This window comes from Cucurbita pepo, chromosome 16, assembly GCF_057944985.1.
Source record: "Cucurbita pepo subsp. pepo isolate OVF chromosome 16, ASM5794498v1, whole genome shotgun sequence".
NCBI classification, from domain to species: domain Eukaryota; kingdom Viridiplantae; phylum Streptophyta; class Magnoliopsida; order Cucurbitales; family Cucurbitaceae; genus Cucurbita; species Cucurbita pepo.
The window spans coordinates 13,316,216-13,337,481 of record NC_141813.1 but is presented as its reverse complement, the minus strand read 5'-3'; the positions used below and the strand labels follow the sequence as shown (position 1 = coordinate 13,337,481).

The 21,266-nt window shown below is 38.2% G+C and overlaps 3 protein-coding genes across 7 annotated transcripts; 2 read left to right on the top strand and 1 right to left on the bottom strand.

The window, feature by feature from the left end:
• The first annotated feature begins 244 nt into the window (after window positions 1-244).
• On the top strand, window positions 245-7,161 carry ASY3 (asynaptic protein). Of its 2 annotated transcripts, none has more exons than XM_023656324.2 (11): window positions 245-956; window positions 1,107-1,155; window positions 1,661-3,190; window positions 3,362-3,488; window positions 4,197-4,313; window positions 4,496-4,559; window positions 4,726-4,875; window positions 4,953-5,011; window positions 5,641-5,775; window positions 6,309-6,400; window positions 6,815-7,161. In XM_023656324.2, the coding sequence occupies exons 2-11, from the start codon at window positions 1,114-1,116 to the stop codon at window positions 6,869-6,871; spliced, it is 2,373 nt and encodes a 790-aa protein (XP_023512092.2). In that variant the 5' UTR covers window positions 245-956; window positions 1,107-1,113; the 3' UTR covers window positions 6,872-7,161. The 2 variants fall into 2 exon arrangements, with proteins under 2 accessions (XP_023512092.2, XP_086974482.1); XM_087118356.1 differs by having other exon boundaries at window positions 1,107-1,162.
• Window positions 7,162-7,510: 349 nt separating this feature from the next.
• Window positions 7,511-11,581, bottom strand: LOC111777256 (Prefoldin chaperone subunit family protein). 2 transcript variants are annotated; one of them, XR_015412139.1, is made up of 11 exons: window positions 11,433-11,581; window positions 11,097-11,321; window positions 10,931-10,990; window positions 9,981-10,148; window positions 9,764-9,830; window positions 8,930-9,156; window positions 8,718-8,819; window positions 8,462-8,623; window positions 8,247-8,324; window positions 7,878-8,157; window positions 7,511-7,790 (listed from the first exon to the last, which is right to left on the bottom strand). XR_015412139.1 is itself a non-coding variant. In XM_023656780.2 (10 exons), the coding sequence occupies exons 2-10, from the start codon at window positions 11,313-11,315 to the stop codon at window positions 8,101-8,103; spliced, it is 1,140 nt and encodes a 379-aa protein (XP_023512548.2). In that variant the 5' UTR covers window positions 11,316-11,321; window positions 11,433-11,581; the 3' UTR covers window positions 7,805-8,100. The 2 variants fall into 2 exon arrangements, 1 of the variants encoding a protein (XP_023512548.2); XM_023656780.2 differs by lacking the exon at window positions 7,511-7,790 and having other exon boundaries at window positions 7,805-8,157.
• A 317-nt stretch (window positions 11,582-11,898) lies between these two features.
• On the top strand, window positions 11,899-19,817 carry LOC111777255 (transmembrane E3 ubiquitin-protein ligase FLY2). Of its 3 annotated transcripts, none has more exons than XM_087118565.1 (15): window positions 11,899-12,383; window positions 13,506-13,578; window positions 13,694-13,821; window positions 14,875-14,990; window positions 15,213-15,300; window positions 15,383-15,449; window positions 15,523-15,600; window positions 16,122-16,318; window positions 16,430-16,489; window positions 16,618-16,711; window positions 18,297-18,464; window positions 18,584-18,912; window positions 19,070-19,183; window positions 19,252-19,415; window positions 19,562-19,817. In XM_087118565.1, exons 1-14 carry the CDS (start codon window positions 12,222-12,224, stop codon window positions 19,351-19,353), a joined length of 1,776 nt encoding a protein of 591 aa, XP_086974691.1. In that variant the 5' UTR covers window positions 11,899-12,221; the 3' UTR covers window positions 19,354-19,415; window positions 19,562-19,817. The 3 variants fall into 3 exon arrangements, with proteins under 3 accessions (XP_086974691.1, XP_023512545.2, XP_023512547.2); XM_023656777.2 differs by having other exon boundaries at window positions 11,901-12,383; window positions 16,158-16,318; XM_023656779.2 differs by having other exon boundaries at window positions 11,902-12,383; window positions 15,213-15,273; window positions 16,158-16,318.
• The last annotated feature ends 1,449 nt before the right edge of the window (window positions 19,818-21,266 follow it).

Here is a 21,266-nt window from a genome sequence, read left to right as displayed (position 1 = left end):
TTACGAACATAAAATGATATTATTGATATTTTAAAATTTTTTCTAAGTATATATTTGATTTTTTTTAATTTAATATTATTCAAATTTTTTTATTAATTTAATTAAAAAAAATCGATTTAAATCAAAAAATCTAAAATCATAAAATAAATAAAAAGAAAACCGATTCGAGTTCCGGTCCGACCGATCGCGGGGTTTTTTCAAATACTATCTTCCAAACTCGCGCGTCGTGCTCACCTTTCCCGCCTCTACCATATTGTTCTCTGCACTGCAATGTCTCGGCCGTCCTGACGGAATGCGGTGAACTATCATCCTCATTTCTCGTCACAATAACTCGACGATTCCAGAGAGCAGGCAGTCGGCGTCGATCAAGCTATAAGCAACTGTCTATTCTCTTGAGTGGTCTTTTTATTCACTCCAAAAATCGTAAGACCCTCCCTCCCTATGCTATTAAATTCGATTCTGAAGCAGGAGGTTCCGATGATCGACCTTCCATTTAGCATTCAGATTGTGCCGTCAAGATTTCGAAAACACTATTCCATCCATCATTTTATATTCGTCGATTTGTAAAATTCATGATCTCCATGTTGCGCCCCTTGGTGATTGATCTTAACGTGTTCGTGAAGGAATATATTGGTTTGTAGCGCTTTTATTTTGTATTTTGTAACTTCCTTGTAAATGTTGAAGCATTGTTCGATGTAGGGTATTGATTATAGCTACAACAAATTTTACTGTGTTTGTTGATTGTAAACCGTTCTATTTCGGAGCCTTGTTTTTCCCCGAGAAACCAGTCGTTTGCTGTGAAATCTATTGCTACCATCCTCATCGACCCTACTCCGCGTGACTACGACATTGGCACCATTTCGTCTCGTGACACTGAAAATCTTCGAATATCTCCAAAACAACTGATGGTTGTGGCTATTAGTTTGGAAGACGAATAAATCTTGCAACGTACGAAGGTTGTAAATCTTGAACTGTCTATCCTTCCTTGAAAACCTAATTTTAACGTTCATATCTGATATATGCTGCTTATTTCCTTTGTTGAACATTCACCATGTCACTGATGTTCTACATATTGTGTCTGCTATTGCTGTCTTATATTGTCCCAGAAAAAAAATGACGGAAGCGAAGGTTGGCAGGCAGCCGAGTTTACGAGATGTAAGCGGTGAAATCCTTAGCTATATTCTTTATTCAATTCTTTTGCAGACTCAAGTTTCATGTTCCTCATAGATTACAAAATTTCGCCCATTCATGTTACCAACTTGTTCTTTTCAAATCGTCTCGGGTATTGATTCTAGAATTAACATTGGGTTGTCTTGTTATTTTAGATAACTATTTCATTTTCGTTTTACCCATGGGATATTTTTTTTCTTCTTATGGATTAAAGGGAAGCTTCAGCATTTCTGTTCTTGAAATATTAGGTTTTACTGGTGTGGGATATTAATAAGCCATGCACTTGTGTTACATCACTTTTGTGAGAAATGTTAATCAAATAGTTATCCGAATCTAAACAACATTGCTTATGCTTTTAGTTTTGGGCAACTTTTAACTTCGTCAATTTTGAATTCACTTAGATGAATAAAAAGACATTAAGACTTAATAGGGATCAATTATTGCCGACTGCGATCTAATTTCCTCTTGTGTTGTCATACCTTCATTTCAGGATCCATTGAGTGATTGTCGGAGTTTAGGTAGCAATTGTCATCCATCAAGCCAATCGAGAAAGATTTCAATTGGTGTTATGGTAGAGTCACCAGCCAATGGGAGTTCTAGAGGGACAAAAGAACGAAAATCCATGGTGTCAAATGCAGAAGTTGATTTTTCCCGTTTAGAAAGTTCCACGCAAAGGAATCGGAAGGATAAAGGCACAGGTACCTTTGGTACTGATGTCAAATCAAAACTATCAGAAGCTCCTCAACAAGTGAGATCACCATGGGTTTCTACTCGACCCCTTTTACAAAATGCACCCGTTATGGAGACTGTAAGTGGAGCAGAACAGGCGTTCCATTTTCCAACGACTTGCGGGAGGCAGAATACGGGTCATGGACTAATGGAGCCACCAGGAACGTATTCTGTACGTTTGTTTGCAAACCAAAGCTCAGTGTTCAAGTCTGGAAGTAGCAAGGAGACGAAATTTGATGAGGTCAACTGTCAATTGGACGAAGAGAGGGATAGAACCAACGAGAAGTTGCATGAGTTTGCATTTGCAACCATGGCAGAGGTCCGGTCAGATAAAACGATTATTGAGGATCGAGCAAATAAATCAGAAAATAGAACTGAAACTCTGAAAATGAAGCTTTGGGAAATACTTGGAACTGTTTCTGTACCTAAGGATCAAAACTCGGATTGTAAGAACCATAAGCAAGATGCCAATCATTTAATAACTGAAGAAATCTTTGTGCAGGAGCATGATAGAGCTGTCAAATTTAAACAGAATTCGGATACGATTGAAACTGATTCTGAAGATCCCAGTCAGACTTTGAAGAGGCCAATAGTACGTTCAATAGCACGGAAAAGATCTCGCATTTTTGTGCAGTCAAGAAAATCTAAGATCCCTTCATGCAACAAAGGGAAACATCAGGAGGAAAATGTTTTTGTCTTTGAAGGAAGGCCTGAAGGCACTCATGCTGCTACCAGTAGGGCTTCATCAATGTCTACAAGAAAGAAAAGGGGTGAAAGGAGTTTCAAATTTCAGCCACGAAAAATTTCTTTTCTTCAAAAGGAAGACAAGACGACAACTTTTCCTAATCCAACCGGGATTGAAGAACTGGCACCTCAAGATAAACCCTCTTCTTTTAGAGAAGTTCAGGGTTTTCATAGCTCTCCGGCTAACCCTGTTATTGATGAAAAAGTTGTACGGAAGGAATTCAATCAATTTCCACTTATGGACAGGACACTGTTGCGAGAGAATATTCATAGTCTAGCAGATTATGGTCCACAAGGAGACATTGACAATCCATTCCTGGAAAAGGATGTAGACCCACAGAGTCATATAGAAAGTCCAACTTTTAGAATGAAGACGCCTGTGTGCAGTTCGCCTAGTTCAACTCCAAAAGCAGATAAAATAGTTTGTGAATCTTCAAGTCCTGGCTCAGCAGAGGAAATACTTTCTACGAGAAATATTTGTACCTTCAGGAAATTGCGGACTTCAGAAGAGGATCGTGACAGATCAAATGTAACACCACACCTTTCAGTATCCTTGTTTAGTGGGTGTAGGGTTTATCATCAACTATCATCTTCTTGCAAGTTTACTAGGTGTAGGGTTTATCATCAACTATCATCTTCCTGCAAGTGTCATGTTTGCAGCAGTCTTTGAGCTTCATTGTCAAGTCTCCATATTTTGTCTTTCCTTATTGACCTTCAGGAAGATGAAAAAGAGATTGAGCAATCTCCACTCGAGAATGCGGCAACTGGTGTAACAAAAAAAGTAGCAGATTATGGGTTATCTGATTCATCATCCGAGGACACCAGCTATGAAAGCTCTGCAGAAGGTTTGCCTGCTTCTTATTCATAATTTGAAATTAAAATACACCTTACTTTCAACGTCATTATTACATTGTTCTATATTGAAATTCATCTACACTACACTATCTCCTGCTTGATGAAAATTACTTACCGATGCTTTGTTTTCATGGATTTTCCTATTCTCATTTAGATTTACTCATATAGATACCAGTCATTTGATAAATTTTGTGGTTGTTACCAGTGGAAAGTTGAAGGAACATACCTTTCATTAGGAAAGACTTCCAAGTTCCAGAACTGTATATAAGATCTTAAGTTGTTTGTCTCTTCTGGGTCCATGAAAAGATTGGGAGATATACGAGATTTGAAACTATCAGTTTATTTTCTTAGTTTGATGTTCATTAAGTCTGCCATAAGTAACAATTTTTTTTTGTTTTTCTCAACTTCTTTAGATACCTGACTTTCATACACCCACATCTTTCATAGGCCACCATGCATATACCTCATATCCCTGATAGAATCTATATCAACAAATGAATCTGAACTGAACTTGTATTTATATTATTAAAACAACATTCTAATGTGTAGACAACCCGTCTCTGTTAATAGGTTCAGTTTGTGTCACAATTATTCTTCTCTACGAGCTGAGAACTTTGTATGTTCAGGAACTGATGCTTGTTTTTCCATTTTATCTCCATTCCTTTTCATTCATATGAAACTTCAATGTGTTGGTGTAGCTTCAAGTCAAAGAGATACACTCTCTCCAGAAATCGCAAACATAAAGAAGTTCAAGTCTATGCTTCGTCCAGCAAAGAGGGCCCGTAGTGTAGAAAACCATGAATTTGATTTGAATGGTATGTTCTTACTCTTTTAAAGAAAATAGCTTAACTTGAAATATACGTGATTTTTGGGTGTCAAACCTGTTTAATCGTCTCAGCATTGTGCCGGCATATTTATGCTTAAAGATTTTTGTCTAGAAATGTAGACATTAGAACAAAAGAAAACTGATAATCATCTAAATTGTCTGAATGGTCAGGGCCTGGAGAAAGTAGTTGGGCCGAGGAAACTTCAGTACCGAACGAAGAGGATGGGCTTGCGAGGTAATTTCTCCCCTCCCTCCTAACAGAATGCAAGCATCTTCTTCTTCTTCATTTTTTTTTTGGGGGGGGGGGGGGGGGGGGGGGGAGGGCGGGGTGTGTGCTAAGAATCAGCACACAAAATGTATCAACTGCAAGTCTTAAGTTTTCTCCTTTATTTTCTATTTAGGGCCGTCAAACTGTTTCTCTCAGAGCTTGAGAAGATGAAAAATAAAATATCGTCAATATCTATTGAAAAATCTTCAGAGATTCTGTTGTCAGTTGCCGAGAGTATTCATTTGCAGTTGCAGAATGTTGAGTCTCAAATCCAAATGGACACGTAAGTTTATCAATTCATATTTCTGGTTTTTGTTTACGAGATAAAAATTTCTAAATTGATTTGCGACGGTATTTCAGGGTAAAGCTGTTGAGCTTTGGTAAATCAAGACGAAAAGTTCTAGAAACAAAATTTGAAGGTAGCATAATTATATGATGGGTTTTTAATTCATATGTCAATCTCTTTCTCAATTGGTACAGCTAACTTTATGAAATAGTTTTATTTAACTGTGTTTGCAAGCCTCTTCTTTTTATTTATTGGGGTGAATGTTCATCACCTGGACTAAATATTACTTGTGAGATATGTTCGTTTCCACCTTGCTTGAGAGCTCTACTTTTTAAATTGTTCATGTAATCTGAATTCATAAATCACGAACTTCCTTCTCTTGCTCACAAATGAACTTTCCAGCTATACAAACTAATGCCCTCACGGGTTATGTGTATCTCTAAAAGTCCCTAAGAGATAAGACGGTAACTGATATGAGACATGAATCCTGTATATTCAGCATGTTTGGCCTAAATTTTTCTATAAGCTCTTTGGTACATTTATTGGCCGAGCAGATTTGGCCAATGGCTGGCTTACACTATGCTATTTATGATGTTTAAAATTCTTCTGGAGATCAATTTCATGATTTGTGTGGAGTAATTTTGCCATCTTTTGCATGGGTTCATCTTTACTTTGCTCCGTATATGCTTGGGCATCAAAGTTGTAATTTCATATTTTTTGGTAGATTAACCAGTGGTTATTAAGCTCTATCTATGTTTACAGAACAACAACAGCAATTGACGCGCATTAACAAAAAGTTCAAGGAGGAGGTTAATCAGCACCTACAGGATTGTAGGAACTCACTACAAGAATTGGAAGCGCAACAGATAGAGTTCAAGGGAACTATGGAAAAGAAAAGTATGTTCTGTCGTGTTGCTTTAAATTTTCTCAGTTAAATGAATTGCATTGCACACGCTTAACCTGTTTGTTTTACACCACTACTCACAACCTATGATTTGGGTCTCTAACACTTTCTTGGTTATGGGGATTTAAAAGAGAGGTGAGGCGTTCACTCCGACCCTTAGGTGCACGACCCTGCGCAAGAAGGGTATACCTTACGTTTTTAAATGAAGGCTAATTAGTTTTTAAGTGAGTTTGTTGTTGAGCGGTGGTTAAAGTTTAAAAATTAATAATTAGAGTGAGACGATAAAGGCAACCAGTTTTTAGTTTTTTAGAATTATTTGAGATTATTTTATTATAGTCTTCACTTTAAATTTTCAATACAAAATTTAATTGTTGCGATTAGATTCCATGAGGATGCAAGGAGAAACAGAAAAATATGCAATATAAATGAGAAGAAAAGTTTACGTGAATAGAGAGCAATTTCATTGGATAATTATATATAAAATTTGAAGGTTCTAGGCACTTCTAACGGTATTATGAATTCACAGAAGCATCACACCGTAATAATCTCTTGCAAGTGGAAGAAGAAGTTGACAAGCAACTTGCGGATGCACAAAGGAGAATTGAAGCCATCCACGAGGTATGCTTCCATTTTTTGTTCTTAAGAAATTTTTTGACTCCATTCTGGAATGGTAAATCATTGGCACTTAATCATACTGGGGGGAGGGAAGATATGCATCGCAAAGAGTGAATTTAGAAGTACGTTTAAGGAAACAAGTATTTTGGGGGAAAAATGTGTTAAACTTACCAGGTTACTCTTATTTCTATAATCACTGCTTGTTAACTATGTAAAGACGTGGGCTGTTCATATAGTGGGTGCTAAATGATATTTCATGCATATAATTAAGAAATGTTGCAGATCTGTCCTTCGGGATTTTTGGCTGCGGCCGATCTTTTTTTGTTAAAATTTTCTCGTGCAATGTCATGTTTTATTATGTGGTATTTGTTCAACAACATTTTATTATGGTATTTGTTTACCTTGAATTTATTGCAGTCGGGAAGAGGAAAGATACTGCAGCTGAAACAACTAATAGCAATGTTGTTGAAATAGGAATGTTAAATGACATACTTTGCTCGGTTAGCGAGTTTGTGTAGTTATTCCTATCCTTTTCAGTTGGCGACTTTGCCGTTTATTTTCTCGTTTGTTTGTGCTAGCTGCTAGGTTAACCCAATTCCTAAACGCTCTAAAATTGTATTTTTCTGTAATCCTTTTTTACCTTCATCAGCACAAGCATCAGTACAACCTAGATTGTCTACGAAACTCGCTATTTGGATGCATGTTTGCTCCATTCATGCATGGTTTGGTAATTATCGAAATCACAAACTCCATTTTCTAGCCTAGTTTGTTCCAAGAACCCCCTTAATCAAACCACCATAAAAAACTTGGAATATGTTTAGTCTAGTGAAGAATTTGACCATTTTATCAACAGACAGATTGGATAGCATAGTTTCCTTAGAAGAATTGTCCCTATATTGTTTTCATTTTTGTGTTTTCCATTTGCATTAGTGCTCGTTAGCAGCCAAACTTATAATTTTGTTTCACATATAGGTTTGTAACTTATTTAACATTTTTACGATACAACGACATTTCTATTTATTTTTACGTCAAATTTATATACATGTTAAAAGTATAATTGACAGGGTGACTTATCCGTCATCTCTACCTCCATCGCCTCCCACAGCCAAAATAGAGAACAAAAGAATAAATAAATAAATTCCCACCGTAATATATTTTTGAAAATTTGTAATGGCAAGCTAATGTATCACTTATATCCTTCGTATATCAAATATATCATTGATCATCAACATTCATATTAAATAATATCAATTTTCATAATGGGTATGAAATTACCAAAATACCCTCGAAGTACCCCTCCCAAATCTCTCCACCGATGAGCACCGGCAACAACCACCACCGGCAGCTACAACCTCGAGAGGGCGGCCAATCATCCCATGAAAATGGTTACTATCTGCAAACTCAATGTAAAGGGAGAAAGTAGTTGAAGAGACTATTATTAAGAAGAGAAAGGAGAAGAAGAACCACACGACCGAGTTACCCTCCAAACGTTTCCAAAACCATGAATTTAGTATGTTAATCATAGTGTTCTTTCTTCCTGTTGCAATCTAAGGCCATACTAATTCCTTCAGTTAATATCGTTGGAGAATCAGACACCAAGGCCATACAGAACTCGAACAAAATTTCATCCAAACTACCAAACAAAATCAATTGCTACCAAAATTTTCAACTTTTTTAAGTACGACATTGCGGCGTGCAGCTCGCTATCTTCTTTGCATCTTGAACCTGGATACTGGTTTTGAAGGTTGAGAACCAGAAGGCTGCCCAAATCAACAGTTTGCTTTAGCATCAATGAATGAACACTAGTACAATGATTGCAATAAAAATGATGTAAACTAAGCAAACCCACCTGCAATGGAGTTTCTGTTTCTTGTTTAGAAATTTTCGGCATAATAGGAGGGCGCTCGACGATGGATCCCGTGAAAGCCTACACCCAACAGAGACGACACGACACGGATTAACGAGGCCGAATCTTATAACTAACCTCAAAATTATGGACAAATCCATAGCTTTAGACGAACAGGGCAGCTAAAGAATCTATACAATACACAAGCTTGAAAGTACCTCACTGGTAGATGCAGGCAATGTTTGATTCTTTTCTTTTACTTCAGCAAATGTTACAGACTTTGCAGCAGAATTAGTGTTTCTCATTCCCCGAGTCTGAGTCGAAGAATTGTTGCCATGTAACGAACCTTTGGATGAAGACTGTTCTGAAAAATTTGAACACTGCATAACAAATATACATGATTTAATAATGAATGCTGTTTTAACAAAGAACACAGACAGTAATAAACAGTAAAGCAAATAAGAGGTTGGTCACATCTGATGGATTGGTAGAAGCCTCTTGTTGTTGCTGCTGATACTTATCCAGTAGCTCTTTACTACCGATATCTTCGTCCCTCCGACACGGAGATGTGCTTGCCTGAGAAAGTTTCGAAGAGATCAATCATCAGAAATGGTTAATGATACATCACCAATCCGTCTAGTTTGTCGATAACCATCTCTAAGTCAAGGTTTTAATTCTGACACTACCTTTGAATAGCTGTGCTTAGCATCATGAAGCTTCTCCATGGATTGATTTGAAGTTTCTTTCTCTTCCTCACCTTCTTCATCGTTTTGGTTGTCGTTTGCAGCAGCAAGTTCTTCCTCCTTCTCGAGTTCATCCAATCTGGACATTATACGGGCATATTCTTCATCTTCTTCTGTAATCCTTGCCTCATCAACTCCAGAAACACTGGGAGCATCTTGCTTGTTTACTCCTGAAAACAAACATAACATCATCGTAATTCATCTGTTTTACCTGTGTTTACAAGTAGTTCGTATAAACATCGGACTGTGATTATGATGCATGCTTGGCAACTCCAAAACCCAAGTACATTTATTGTGAGATCCTATATCGGTTGGAGAGGGGAACGAAACATTCCTGGTAAGAGTGTGGAAACCTCTCCCTAGCAAACGCGTTTTAAAACCTTGAGGCTGACAACGAAACGTAACGGGCTAAAGTGGACAATATTTGCTAGCAATGGGCTTGGGCGGTTACAAGCCAAACACCGAACGGTGTGCCAGCGAGGATGCTAGCCCCCAAGGAGGGTGGATTGTGAGATCCCACATCAGTTGAAGAGAGGAACGAAACATTCCTTATAAGGGGGTGGAAACCTCTCCCTAGCAGACACGTTTTAAAACCGTGAGGTAGACAACGATATGTAATGGGCTAAAGCGGATAATATCTGCTAGCGGTAGGCTTGAGCTGTTACATTTATTCATATATGTAATACGATAGACAAGGCCTCACGTGTCTTACAATGCCAAATTGTCAATCCTAACATGTTTCTTAACAATAGGATGGAGATGAGGATAAGAACCGACCTGTTCCAGATTCCTGCTCACTATTGTCTTCCTCCACATACTCCTCAGTTATCTCGACAAGACCCTCCTGGTAGCAATATAAAGAACATCAACATCGGCGTCGTAGGATAATCTGGTAAATACAACAAAAATACATGTACTAGCTTCTAGGTAAACCTCAAATTTTTATCAACTTCACGTTATGGTATATAGTTCACCGATAAATTGCTAAGCTTACCGCAGCTTCGGACGCCGTAGCATCAAAAAATGAGGCCTCAGCCTTAAGATCATCCATCATGGCCTTCAGAGAATCAACTTGAGAATCCAAAGCTTTACCTCTCCTTTTCAAGATCTCGACCGTTTGTTTCGATGTTCTCTCAGCATAATAACCTTCTCCCAGAAGAACCTGCACTTGAATTTACGTCTCGATCTCAACTCGATGTCTTGAAAAGTAAACCTCACAGCATATTCTTTCCAGAACTCGGCCACAAACATTTGATCAAAAGCATAAACAATGATCTAGTTAAACCCATTAATGTTCTCTTTTTCCCTTAATTTTGCACCAGAGTTAAAAGCAGTACAAGGGGATTCAACAATGAACTTTGAGAGTAGTTAAGAGTGAACATCTATTTAATAGAACAGAAGAAGAACGATAGGAACTACTCTCATGTGCTTGAAAACCAATATGAACATCTATTTAATGAATCCATGGGCATATAATGTTGAGTATTGTTGGGAGGGAGTCCCACATTTGACTAATTTTGGGAAGGATCATGCGTTCATAAGTAAGAAATACATCTTTATTAGTACGAGGCCTTTTGGGGAAGCCCAAAACAAAGCCACGAGAGCTTATGCTCAAAGTGGACAATATCATACCCTTAACTTAGCCATGTCAATAGAATCCTCAAATGTTGAACAAGGAAGTTGGGACCTTCGAAGGTGTAGTCAAAAGTGACTCAAATGTCGAATAAATGGTATATTTTGTTTGAAGACTCTAGAGAAGAAGTTGAGTCGATCAAGGGGAGGTTGTTCGAGGGCTCCATAGGCCTCAGGGGAAGCTCTATAATGTACTTTGTTCGAGGGGAGGATGGTTGGGTGGAGTCCTAACATATAATACCCTTGTCCCTTCTTTATCAATCATACAGAGAATAAGTTTCCCAGAAGTTATAAGAGAGTACAATACATTACCAGAAACTCGTTAGTATGAACCAAACGCCCGGGGAAGAAAGCCGCCTTCCCAAATGGAACCTTCAAAACAACAATCACAGCGAACCCACGAATAAATTTTCTTTTGCTATCAAAAAACAACGCTGAAAACACTCAACACCCAACTCAAAGGAAGAAGCAAAAGTACCATAACTTCATGGTGCAGCTCTTCAGGTAATTTCTGGACAAGGTTGATCAGGTTAGCATTATCAGAGATGAAACCTCGGAGATGCTCAAGCTCCCTCTGCTTCTCAGAAATCGCATCTTGGACGCGCATCGCTGCTTTGTGCGCATCCTGAGCCGGAAATAAAGAGGACAGCGCCGCCACCGTTCCCTTTGCTCCTCCTCCTCCTCCTTCCATGATCATCCCGCTCTGTGATTCGAGTCAGGGCAATTGTCAAAATGAAGACAAATTTTAAGGGGTAAAAGAGATCAAAAACCACTTTTAAACACAGCCCTAATCCGCATTAATTTCTCAACTCACCCCTTAAACCTCAAGAATTGGGTAGCGCTTCAACCGCACGCAGCCAGCTCGACGACGACAGAACTCAGACGGCGCGGCGACCTCGACGGCTTGCTCGCGATTAACTTGGACAACAAGAACTGGAAGCTTATTAATGGAAATAAAGATTTGGAGGGTCGAATAATTTTGGGATAAAAATACGATTTTTTTTTTTTTTTTAATTTTATTTTATTTGAGCTTGGCTTGGCTTAGGCTTACAATGAAAAATAGTCACTTACATTAAACTTAACCTTTTTTCATTTAAATTAAGAAAGAAAAGGTTTTTGACAACCGAAGAAGCGAAGATTATTTGATTAGTCAACCATTAGCGGCCTCTAATCCACCCAGCTTCGCGCCAGGAGAAACACGCACGCGAGCTCCTTGGCCCCAATACACAAAACAACGAAGGAATAAATTATACGATATTGCATTTTTTTATGCAAATTGCGAGGCGTTCTAACTTTTGTACAGGGCTGGAATGAACTATTTGCAATTGTTTACGAGTAAAATTGGATCAGCAGCATCCGGTGAATCGAGGGCTTCCATTTTTCTCTTGCTTCAGAAGGTTAATTAGTCGTTCAGCTATCACCATCTGTATCCGACTGTGGGTGTCGTGCTTCTTGGTAGTTCTTGTGTTTGACTCCAATTGAAGCAACCGAATTCATCGTTTAAGCTCTGTGCTTGAATGGGTTTTGCTTTATTTCTCTTGGGTATCTGTCGCCGATTGGAACATTGAGATTTATGGTTAATCATTAGGCATCTTTTCTTGATATGGTGGGCCGAGAAGGTTTTGGTTGTTCGGCGTTCCGGAGAGGTGGATTTGGATATTTTTCTAGAACTGTTTTTGCTTTGTGGGTTGTTCATATTTTGGTTTCCCAGCCTGTGGATGGTCTCAGACCATTGCGGGAGAGGGCTCGATCATGGGGCGACGAGGTTTGTAGCCTTCTTCACCCTTTTTTGTGGGCTTAATAGTTGAGTTTATTGATGTTCATTGATGTTCTTGATTAAGTTCCATGTGTTGAAAATTTTAGTACCCATGTAGATTGCAATTTGACTTGATTTCATGAGGTTTAGATGGTGCCCGATTTCTTTGAAATGTCTCAATAGGCTGCTGAAGTATGAGTTATGAAAGAGATTGTTTTCTGAATTTAGAAACTAGGTGAGATTCAGTGCTCGAACAATATTTGAACGTGGCAATGGGTAAGGGGTAATGTTGCATCAAAATCAAGGGACCGCCTACTTGCTTCTGTTGTGCTAAACTTTCTGATACGCAATTTGGAAACGCATTGTCTATTTCAAAGACTTAGCTTAACAGTTGTAGAAGTCAGTTTTTAGCCTCTGGCTTTCAATAATCAGCTGATGTGATTCCTCAAGTTGTGATAAATTGTTGTTTCTCTTTTTAACCTCTATTGCTAGGATTGGAGAGAGAAGCGAACATTCTTTATAAGGATGTTGAAACCTCTCCCTAAAATACGCGTTTTAAAAATCTTGAGGGGAAGCTCGAAAGGGAAAGATTGAAAGGGAAACCCCAAAGAGTACAATATCTACCATTACAAATGGTATCCGAGCCAGACACTGGGCGGTGTGCCAACGAAGACGCTAAGCCCCAAAAAAGGGTGGACACGTTGGTATGCTAGCGAGGACGTTGGGCCTTGAAGGGGGGTGGATTTTGAGATCCCACATCGATTGGAGAGAGGAACGAAGCATTCTTTATAAGGGTGTTGAAACCTCTCCCTAAAAGATGTGTTTTAAAAACCTTGAGGGGAAGCTCAAAAGGGAAAGCCGTTACAAAACTTTTCCTTTTCAAGAGGTCTAGTTTCATGTCGTAGATACGTCTATAGATTATATAATTGTATGAGTTACAAAGGGTGGTGGTTTAGGAGTTCACATTTTTATTTCTGCCAATTCCCCAAGTTGACATGCCAGGCAAAATTCTTTACAATTTGGTACTGATAATTGCATCCTTTTTATGATCAGATTGCGACTCTTTAACCATAAAAAATATTGGTCAACTTTGTTAATATGTTATGGTGATAATATATTTTTTGTTTGCAGTGGTTGTTAGTAAGAAAAGACAAGAATGATTTGGGTCCATTTTCTGAATGGAACATTACAGGAACATATAGAGGTTTGTACTTATCCATCATGGTCTGATGCTCTTCTTGTTATTAAGTTTTAAACTTCAGCCTCATGGTTTGTACTATAATAAGAGCTAAGTTCTTGCATGGAAATGTAAATTGCAGGTAGTTGGAGTTTTCAAGACTCCACAAATAACTCTTCCAGGTTTCCAGATTTCAGAAATTCCAATGGCAATTCAATCATTGAATTAATTAGTACACCAACCAAAATATCTGGTGTACATTATGTTCAGGTGAGGATATTCAGTGTTAATGAAAAGATTAGACCATTCAACTGTGTCTTGTGTGGATGTAAAGATAGTTGTGATTATGAACTTATGTACTCAAATGATATTTTGTGTGTGTGTGTGTGGTAGTTGTTAAGATTGGCAAATTATTGCAAAAGTTCTTGCTTTGGTACATAAGAATTTCTATGCTCTCGTTTTCCCTCGTTTCTCCCTGAAAATCTCTTCCACGCGAGATGAATCTATTTCATTGTTTTGATATTGAACTTTCTAAATTCGGACTTTACACTTGGATGGATGTTAGTGTGAGATCTCACATTGGTTGGAGAGGAGAACGAAGCATTCCTTATAAGGGTGTGGAAACCTCTCTCTAGAAAATGCGTTTTAAAATCGTGAGGCTGACAGCGATATGTAACAAGCCAAAGCGGACAATATTTGTTAGCGGTGGGCTTGGATTGTTACAAATGGTATCAGAGCCAAACACCAAGTAGTGTGCCAGTGAGGACGTTGGTGCCCCAAGGGGGTGGATTGTGAGATCCCACGTTGGTTGGAGAGGAGAACGAAGCATTTCTTATAAGGGTGTGGAAACCTCTCTCTAGAAAACGCGTTTTAAAATCGTGAGGCTGACAGCGACATGTAACGGGCCAAAGCGGACAATATTTGTTAGCAATGGGCTTGGGCTGTTACAAATAGTATCAGAGTTAGACACCAAGCGGTGTGCCAGTGAGGACGTTGGTGCTCCAAGGGGGTGGATTGTGAGATCCCACATTGGTTGGAGAGGAGAACGAAGCATTTCTTATAAGAGTGTGGAAACCTCTGCCTAGCAGACGTGTTTTAAAACTGTGAAGCTGATGACGATACGTAACGGACCAAAGAGTTTAGATGATAGGCGAGACGTGTTTTCCTCTCCTTCTTTTCTGTAGCCATCTCACGTGTGCTCGTGCCTCAAGAGTTTAGATGATAGTAATATATGTCGATTTCTTTATTCTTTTGACCTTTATTTTATTGCATCACTTTTTAAATCTGAGGCTTGTTTTTTGTCTTTTCATTTGCTGATGACAGGGAGTTGTCATTTTCCATGATGTAATTGGTAATGAACATGATGTTGGTGGAGTTCAAATTAAGATTGAGGGTGTATATATTTGGCCTTTTAGACAGCTTCGAATGGTAGCTAACAGGTAAATTTCCATCTTCATATTTTCTGTATGCACTTTTTACGACGTTGTGAGGGAAATTTGCGATACGCCATTTCATTTTCTTTCAGTTCCTCGTCGTTTTACTGTCGTTCGTAGTTTATTACAGTGGTGGTTTTTGTTTTATCATGTTGATTGAACTATGAAAGCCATTCAACCCTTATCCTTTGAATTTTTACCACAATCCGTCTCGTTTTCTATTTACAGCGGAAAGGGAGGAGAATATAAACAAGAAGTTGACAGTATCTTATCGAATCCGTATCATCTGGCAAGACTTCCTTCTTCAAGGATAAATGTTGTTATTCTTGAAATAATACATTTGATCTCATCATGTGAATTATTCTTACTGATGAAGCTTCTAAATGCCTTCTGAACAGCTTGGAGTTTTCTCCTCCCAGGTGTTCCAAGAATCTCCACAGGAGAATATGTGGAGAAGAAGCCACTGTAATTTTTTCTCACTTAGACTTCAACCCGCTTTCGATCAAGTCGGTACTGATTTTATCTTTTCTTATTGCAGCACCAATGTATGAAATGGAGAAGCATTGCAATATCGAAATAGCAGCTCAAATATCACATTCCTCTTCTGCACAAAATGGTACTTATGATGTCCCTGCGTAGATTTGTTGCTTTCTTATATGTTGTCTTATCCCAATCATGTTCTTTCCAAAAAGCAATGTCGTGTGGGCGTAGCTATACTCGTGTTTTCCCAGTGTATAAGAATTTGCAGACAAAAAACACAACTTTCTGTGGCAATGTTTTAGCGTTTTCTCATGTATTCAAGAAGCCAGTGGATTGCTTGGACGTTACCATTAACGGAGCTTAAGTGCTTGATTACTCGTTTTATTACTACTGAGAATTTAATCAAAATAAAGCCTATGGAGGATCTTGGAAGCTAAATTAGAACTGTGATGTCCCATATTGGTTGGGGAGGAGAACAAACCACCCTTTATAAGGGTGTGGAAACCTTCCCCTAGCAGACGCGTTTTAAAGCCTTGAGGGGAAGCCCGAAAGGGAAAGCCCAAAGAGGACAATATCTGCTAGCGGTGGATCTGGGTCGTTACAAGAACTTGAATGGATGTTCACTGAGCACGAGATTAACGAGGATTTTTGTTGTAGATTCTTCTCTTGTAATCCGACATTCGTACCTTGCAGTAAATGGAGAACATGACCATTACCATATTGAAGGACTAATGGAGAGTCCTGCGGTAGACGACGATGGAGATTGCTTTTCGCCCTTGGTATTAAATGGCACTTCTGTCAACATCGAGATCTACTACAACAAAGCAGTGAATTATACCTTGATGGTCACTTTTGTATCCGTTTCGTGTTTGTTGGACTTTTTTCTTACATCGATTTATCGAGTATTTCTTTAATGAAATGTTTATTTGAACACTCAGTTGGATTACTTAACAAAATTTTGTTAGATCTCTTTCCTTCAAGTACTTCTCTTAATTCGGCAAATGGAACATAGCAACACTCAATCTGTAAGGACTTTTACTTACAAAAATACATTTTGTGGAGCTCCCATGGATTCTGATACTGATACTATACCTCTATCACTTTCTTTTAACTCAACTCATCTGGCTTTAACTTATCCATCTATATCTCGCAGGGTGCTGCCAAAGTTTCGATACTAATGATCGGGCAACAGGCTATTATGGATGCTTATCTATGTCTTCTGCATCTGACAGCAGGAATATTAGTCGGTAAGTTTATATTAAATTACGATTTCCAGCTTCTTTTTGTTACTTGTGCGTTATATACATTCCAAACTTGTTCATATTACGTGTGTGAGATCCCACATCAGTTGGAGAGGGGAACGAAACATTCCTTATAAGGGTGTAGAAACTTCTCCCTTGAGAGGAAGCTCGGAAGGGAAAGTCCAAAGAGGACAATATGTGCTAGCGGTGGGGTTGAGGTGTTATAACGTGTAAAATTGTAATCAATCCTCTAGAATTCATGGTAAAGACCATATTTTTTAAGGAAGTTTTTAACTTTGAGAACGTTGAAAGCCTAGTACTTGGTTTGATTGGCTGCAAGGAGAAGGAGGAGAGGGGTGGGGGTGTCTCAATCTTCAGATTATCTACCTTACCTGGCTCTGCTACAGTTTAGAAGTATCATTATGCTGAACCCTATAAAAGCTATTATCATTTTTGTTCTTTGGGAGAAGAAGCAACAAAATTTGATAGCATGAAACTACAAAAAGGGCGAGACCCCGCGATCGAAAAGGCAATGATCGTCAGCCATTTTAACGGAAATTGCTACCAAAAGGTTGTTTTAAACAAATTAAAAATTTGGAGGTCGAATGGAAACTTTTAGAATGTTAAGTGCAAAATTGAAATCATTGTGTATATTATGGGTAATCTTTATAAATTAGTGTTGAAGCGATATCACCGTTGTTTCTGGTTGGCCTCTCGAGTTTCTACGACTTCCATTTGGATACAATCCAAACTGCTAGGAGTCCAAAGCAGCCATAAGGGCTCCAAGCTCCGGGCTCCGGGCTTGTAATTTTCTGTCGAGCATTTACAAGGGCTCCGGGCTTGTCTGAAGATTTTCTCAGTAATGTGTCCACCCTACTGACGGAGTAAAAAAGATTTGCATTTAATTTATAATGCCATTTTTGATATATAGTCTGTGTCTCACATCGGTTGGAGAGGGGAATGAAGCATTTCTTATAAGGATGTGAAACCTCTTCTTAGTAGACGCGTTTTAAAACTGTGAGCCTCACGGCGATACGTAATGGGCTAAAGCGGACAATATTTACTAACTATGAGCTTGGGCTATTACAAATGGTATCAAAGCCAAACACTAGACGGTGTGCCAATGACTATGAGCTTGGGCTATTACAAATGGTATCAAAGCCAAACACTGGACGGTGTGCCAATGAGGACACTAGTCCCCAAGAGGGGTGGATTGTGGGATCATACATTGGTTGGAGAGGGGAACGAAGCATTTCTTATAAAGGTGTGGAAACCTCTCCCTAGTGGACGCATTTTAAAACCTTGAGGGGAAGTCCGGAAGTGAAAGCCCAAAGAGGACAATATCTGCTAGCGGTGGACTTGTAACAGTTGAGGGTTACATCACATTTTGAAGATCTTTATTTGTGTGTATTAGAAGGGTAGAGATCATCATTCTTTTGTATGTGGCAACCCGTTGTGCTTCGGATCATTTATTGTCGTAGTTTGAGTTGACCTTCTTTATTTATGTGTATTTTAACATGTTCGATTAATTTTCGTCGATTTTTTTCCCTGTAAATCTTATTAACTTGACCGTTCTGCTGACTTTCTTCAGAATCCTTATTTAATGCTTTTGCAACTGCTGCATTTTTCAAGTTCGTTGTGTTCTCGATTTTCGAGATGAGATATCTTCTTGCAATATGGAAAGCCAGTAGGCCAATGAACAATGGCGAAGGTTGGGAAACCATGAGACGCGAACTGTCGGTTCTATATAGCCGTTTCTGTGAGTATCGTATCTCGACCAAAAAAAACTTTAATCTGCATATTGAATGTAATATGGTTTTGATTGCTGGTTCTGATTAAGTTCTTAGATCTCAACCAAACTTTAATGAACATCTGCAGATGGCATTCTTTTGGGAGGCATTTTCCTTATGTACGAGTTGCATCATTTCCTGAGACCGATTCTTCTCCTCATGTACTCCTTTTGGATACCTCAAATAGTCACGAACGTTATTCGCGACTCGAGAAAACCTTTGCATATATATTATATCTTAGGAATAACTATAACTCGACTTGCTATTCCATTATACGTCTTTGGCTGCCCCCACAATTTCATGCGTATTCAGCCTGATAAAACTTGGTGCATTTGTTTGGGTGTCTTTACTTTTCTCCAAGTAGCCATTCTTCTTCTTCAGCACTATTTTGGATCCCGCTGGTTCATCCCCCGTCAGGTTAGGATCGACGAACGTTTTCTCTCTTCTACGATTGCTACATAAATAAGTACATCTCATCATATCCCCTGGCTTAATCCAAGATACTCGAGTGCTGGACACGACATGTATGTTTCGTATGGTTGTTTTTATCATTGATTTGCATAACTTGTCGCAGATTCTACCCGAGAAATATAGCTACTACCGGAGGTTAGATCAAAATGGGAATCATGCTACAGATTGTGTCATTTGTATGACCACCATAGACGTTTCACGCCCTAACGACTGCATGGTATGCCTCCACGATTTTTTGCCACGGTTTTCACGAACAATTCTAACTCAGTTCCTCATTTCATATAGATTACTCCATGTGATCATTTCTTCCATTCTGGTTGCTTACAAAGATGGATGGATATAAAGATGGAATGCCCGACATGTCGCCGTCTGCTGCCGCCTGCCTGATCGTACCTAGTTGTATCTACATTATTTACCATCAACTGACACTTCCTTGCCCCCAAATTTTGGTATGTATAACAATCTCTTCCTGAAAAGCATTGATTCTAGGCTGGTAGGCATCCAAGGGTGTTGCAAGTGGTATCATCTTCATGTTTCTGCTATCTCTTTCTCAGGTTGGGTATCATCTTCATGTTTTCTGCTATCTCTTTCTCAGGTTGGGTAGGTAAACAAAGGGGAGATTAAAGCAGCAGCAGCTTTAAGATGTAATATAGAGAGTTTCAATATGTTGGGCTTCAACAAACACGCCCAGTAGCTCATCTGTATTGTTTGTATAATTTATGTATATCTTTTCTGTACATTGATACAATATCTGTAGCTCAGTAGAAAGCAGAAGTGAGTGAATCTCTTCTTGCTTTGAATCTTTGTATTCTGTTGAAAATAATAAAGTTAACATGCCTCTGCATTGGACACTCCCATGGCACGTTCTCTTAGTTTATGCTTGTACTTCTATCTCATAGAGGCTACCATGTCGGTGTTAGAGTCTGTTTAGAATGACTTTTGGAGCGTTTTAATGCTTTTGCAGGCGGATAATCTTAAATTTTTTCTCGTGGAGTTTTCTAGTCTCGATTCTTAGGGGGTTTTCTAGTCTCGATTCTTATACGGGTCGTCGGTGGTGGTCGGTCTTGTAGTGTTAGCCTTTGTTTGCCCAATCATTGCAGATTTCTCTCTTACAATTGTCATCATTTTTTTACCCATTTCTTGCAAACAGGAAATCCAACCAGAAAAAGGAGAAGACCTCTATGACAAAGACAAACATTAAGATAATGCGTAAAGTCCCGTGCTGAACATTCTTTAAAGAATTTTGCTATCTAAGGACCGTTATTATTATAGTCGTCGTTTATTGGGGCTTCGATCATCGGCTCTCCTCTCATCAAGTCTCCAACTTCTTTAACCTTCTAGCACTGGAAAGGCGTCAGCCTCCATACATGGTCTTACGACCCTGTTCTCTGATTTTCCATATCTTCCGTCGAGTAGTCTTTTTGAGGTTGATTGAATCTCTCCTTATTCGATTATGGCTCTGTCTTATCCGCAATTAGTTCAAACTTGTTTATTGTTGAATCGAGACTGAGACAGCCTACCTATATTTTTTCATAAACCTAGGTGTCTGAGTCACGAGTCAACTTCCGTCTGTACAAAATGATGGACAATTTATTATGTCACCTAATGACTCTAACATGACGTAAGATTTAGGCGTTTAATTTAATTACCATAATTCAGTTAATTAGGATTACAAATTGACGAAAATACCCAAGGTGACAGTCAGCCGTCCACTGCGCTAATCTTCTCTTGGAAACTAATAATTAATATTGTTCTAATTGACCGAAACTTGGCTGCTGCCAATTTTGGCAGCCGGTCACCTGCCCGAATCTTATGTTTTTATTTTACCTTTTCATTTATGAATTTTTTTTAATAAATTATTTCGCAGAATCAATTTCATTTTTAATTTTATAATATCTATTTTTCCTTTTCTATTCCCACATATACAATACCATTATTTTCAAGAATTTAAAATAAATCTGAAATTGATTATGGTTTCATAATCAATTTTAACTTTTAATTTTATAATTTACATTTACTTTTATTTATTTATTCAATTACAAATATAATTTATTTTTAATTAATCAATTGAAAACTAAGAATTAAAAATAATAATGTGAGAAATACATTCCATAATTTACGATAATATATTGTTTAATTAAATTAATTCAAAACAGAGTTAAAAATAATAATATGAAAAATATACTTCCTAACTTAAAACAATAATTTTCTTTTTTTTATATATATATTTTGTTTATATCAATTTTATTTTCGAGCCTAGAAAATAAAATTTTAAAATATAAACATATAAAATGATATAA

Coding starts and splice junctions, on each gene's coding strand:
- ASY3 (XM_023656324.2), top strand. CDS start 1,114: ATGACGGAAGCGAAGGTTGGCAGGCAGCCGAGTTTACGAGAT. Junction 4,560..4,725: donor GAAGAGGATGGGCTTGCGAG/GTAATTTCTCCC, acceptor TTTTCTATTTAG/GGCCGTCAAACTGTTTCTCT. Junction 5,776..6,308: donor GGGAACTATGGAAAAGAAAA/GTATGTTCTGTC, acceptor ATGAATTCACAG/AAGCATCACACCGTAATAAT.
- LOC111777256 (XM_023656780.2), bottom strand. CDS start 11,315: ATGATCATGGAAGGAGGAGGAGGAGGAGCAAAGGGAACGGTGGCGGCG. Junction 9,157..9,763: donor TGAGCAGGAATCTGGAACAG/GTCGGTTCTTAT, acceptor GTTTGTTTTCAG/GAGTAAACAAGCAAGATGCT. Junction 8,158..8,246: donor AAACAGAAACTCCATTGCAG/GTGGGTTTGCTT, acceptor TGATTTGGGCAG/CCTTCTGGTTCTCAACCTTC.
- LOC111777255 (XM_087118565.1), top strand. CDS start 12,222: ATGGTGGGCCGAGAAGGTTTTGGTTGTTCGGCGTTCCGGAGAGGTGGA. Junction 13,579..13,693: donor CATTACAGGAACATATAGAG/GTTTGTACTTAT, acceptor TGTAAATTGCAG/GTAGTTGGAGTTTTCAAGAC. Junction 15,450..15,522: donor TATGTGGAGAAGAAGCCACT/GTAATTTTTTCT, acceptor TTCTTATTGCAG/CACCAATGTATGAAATGGAG.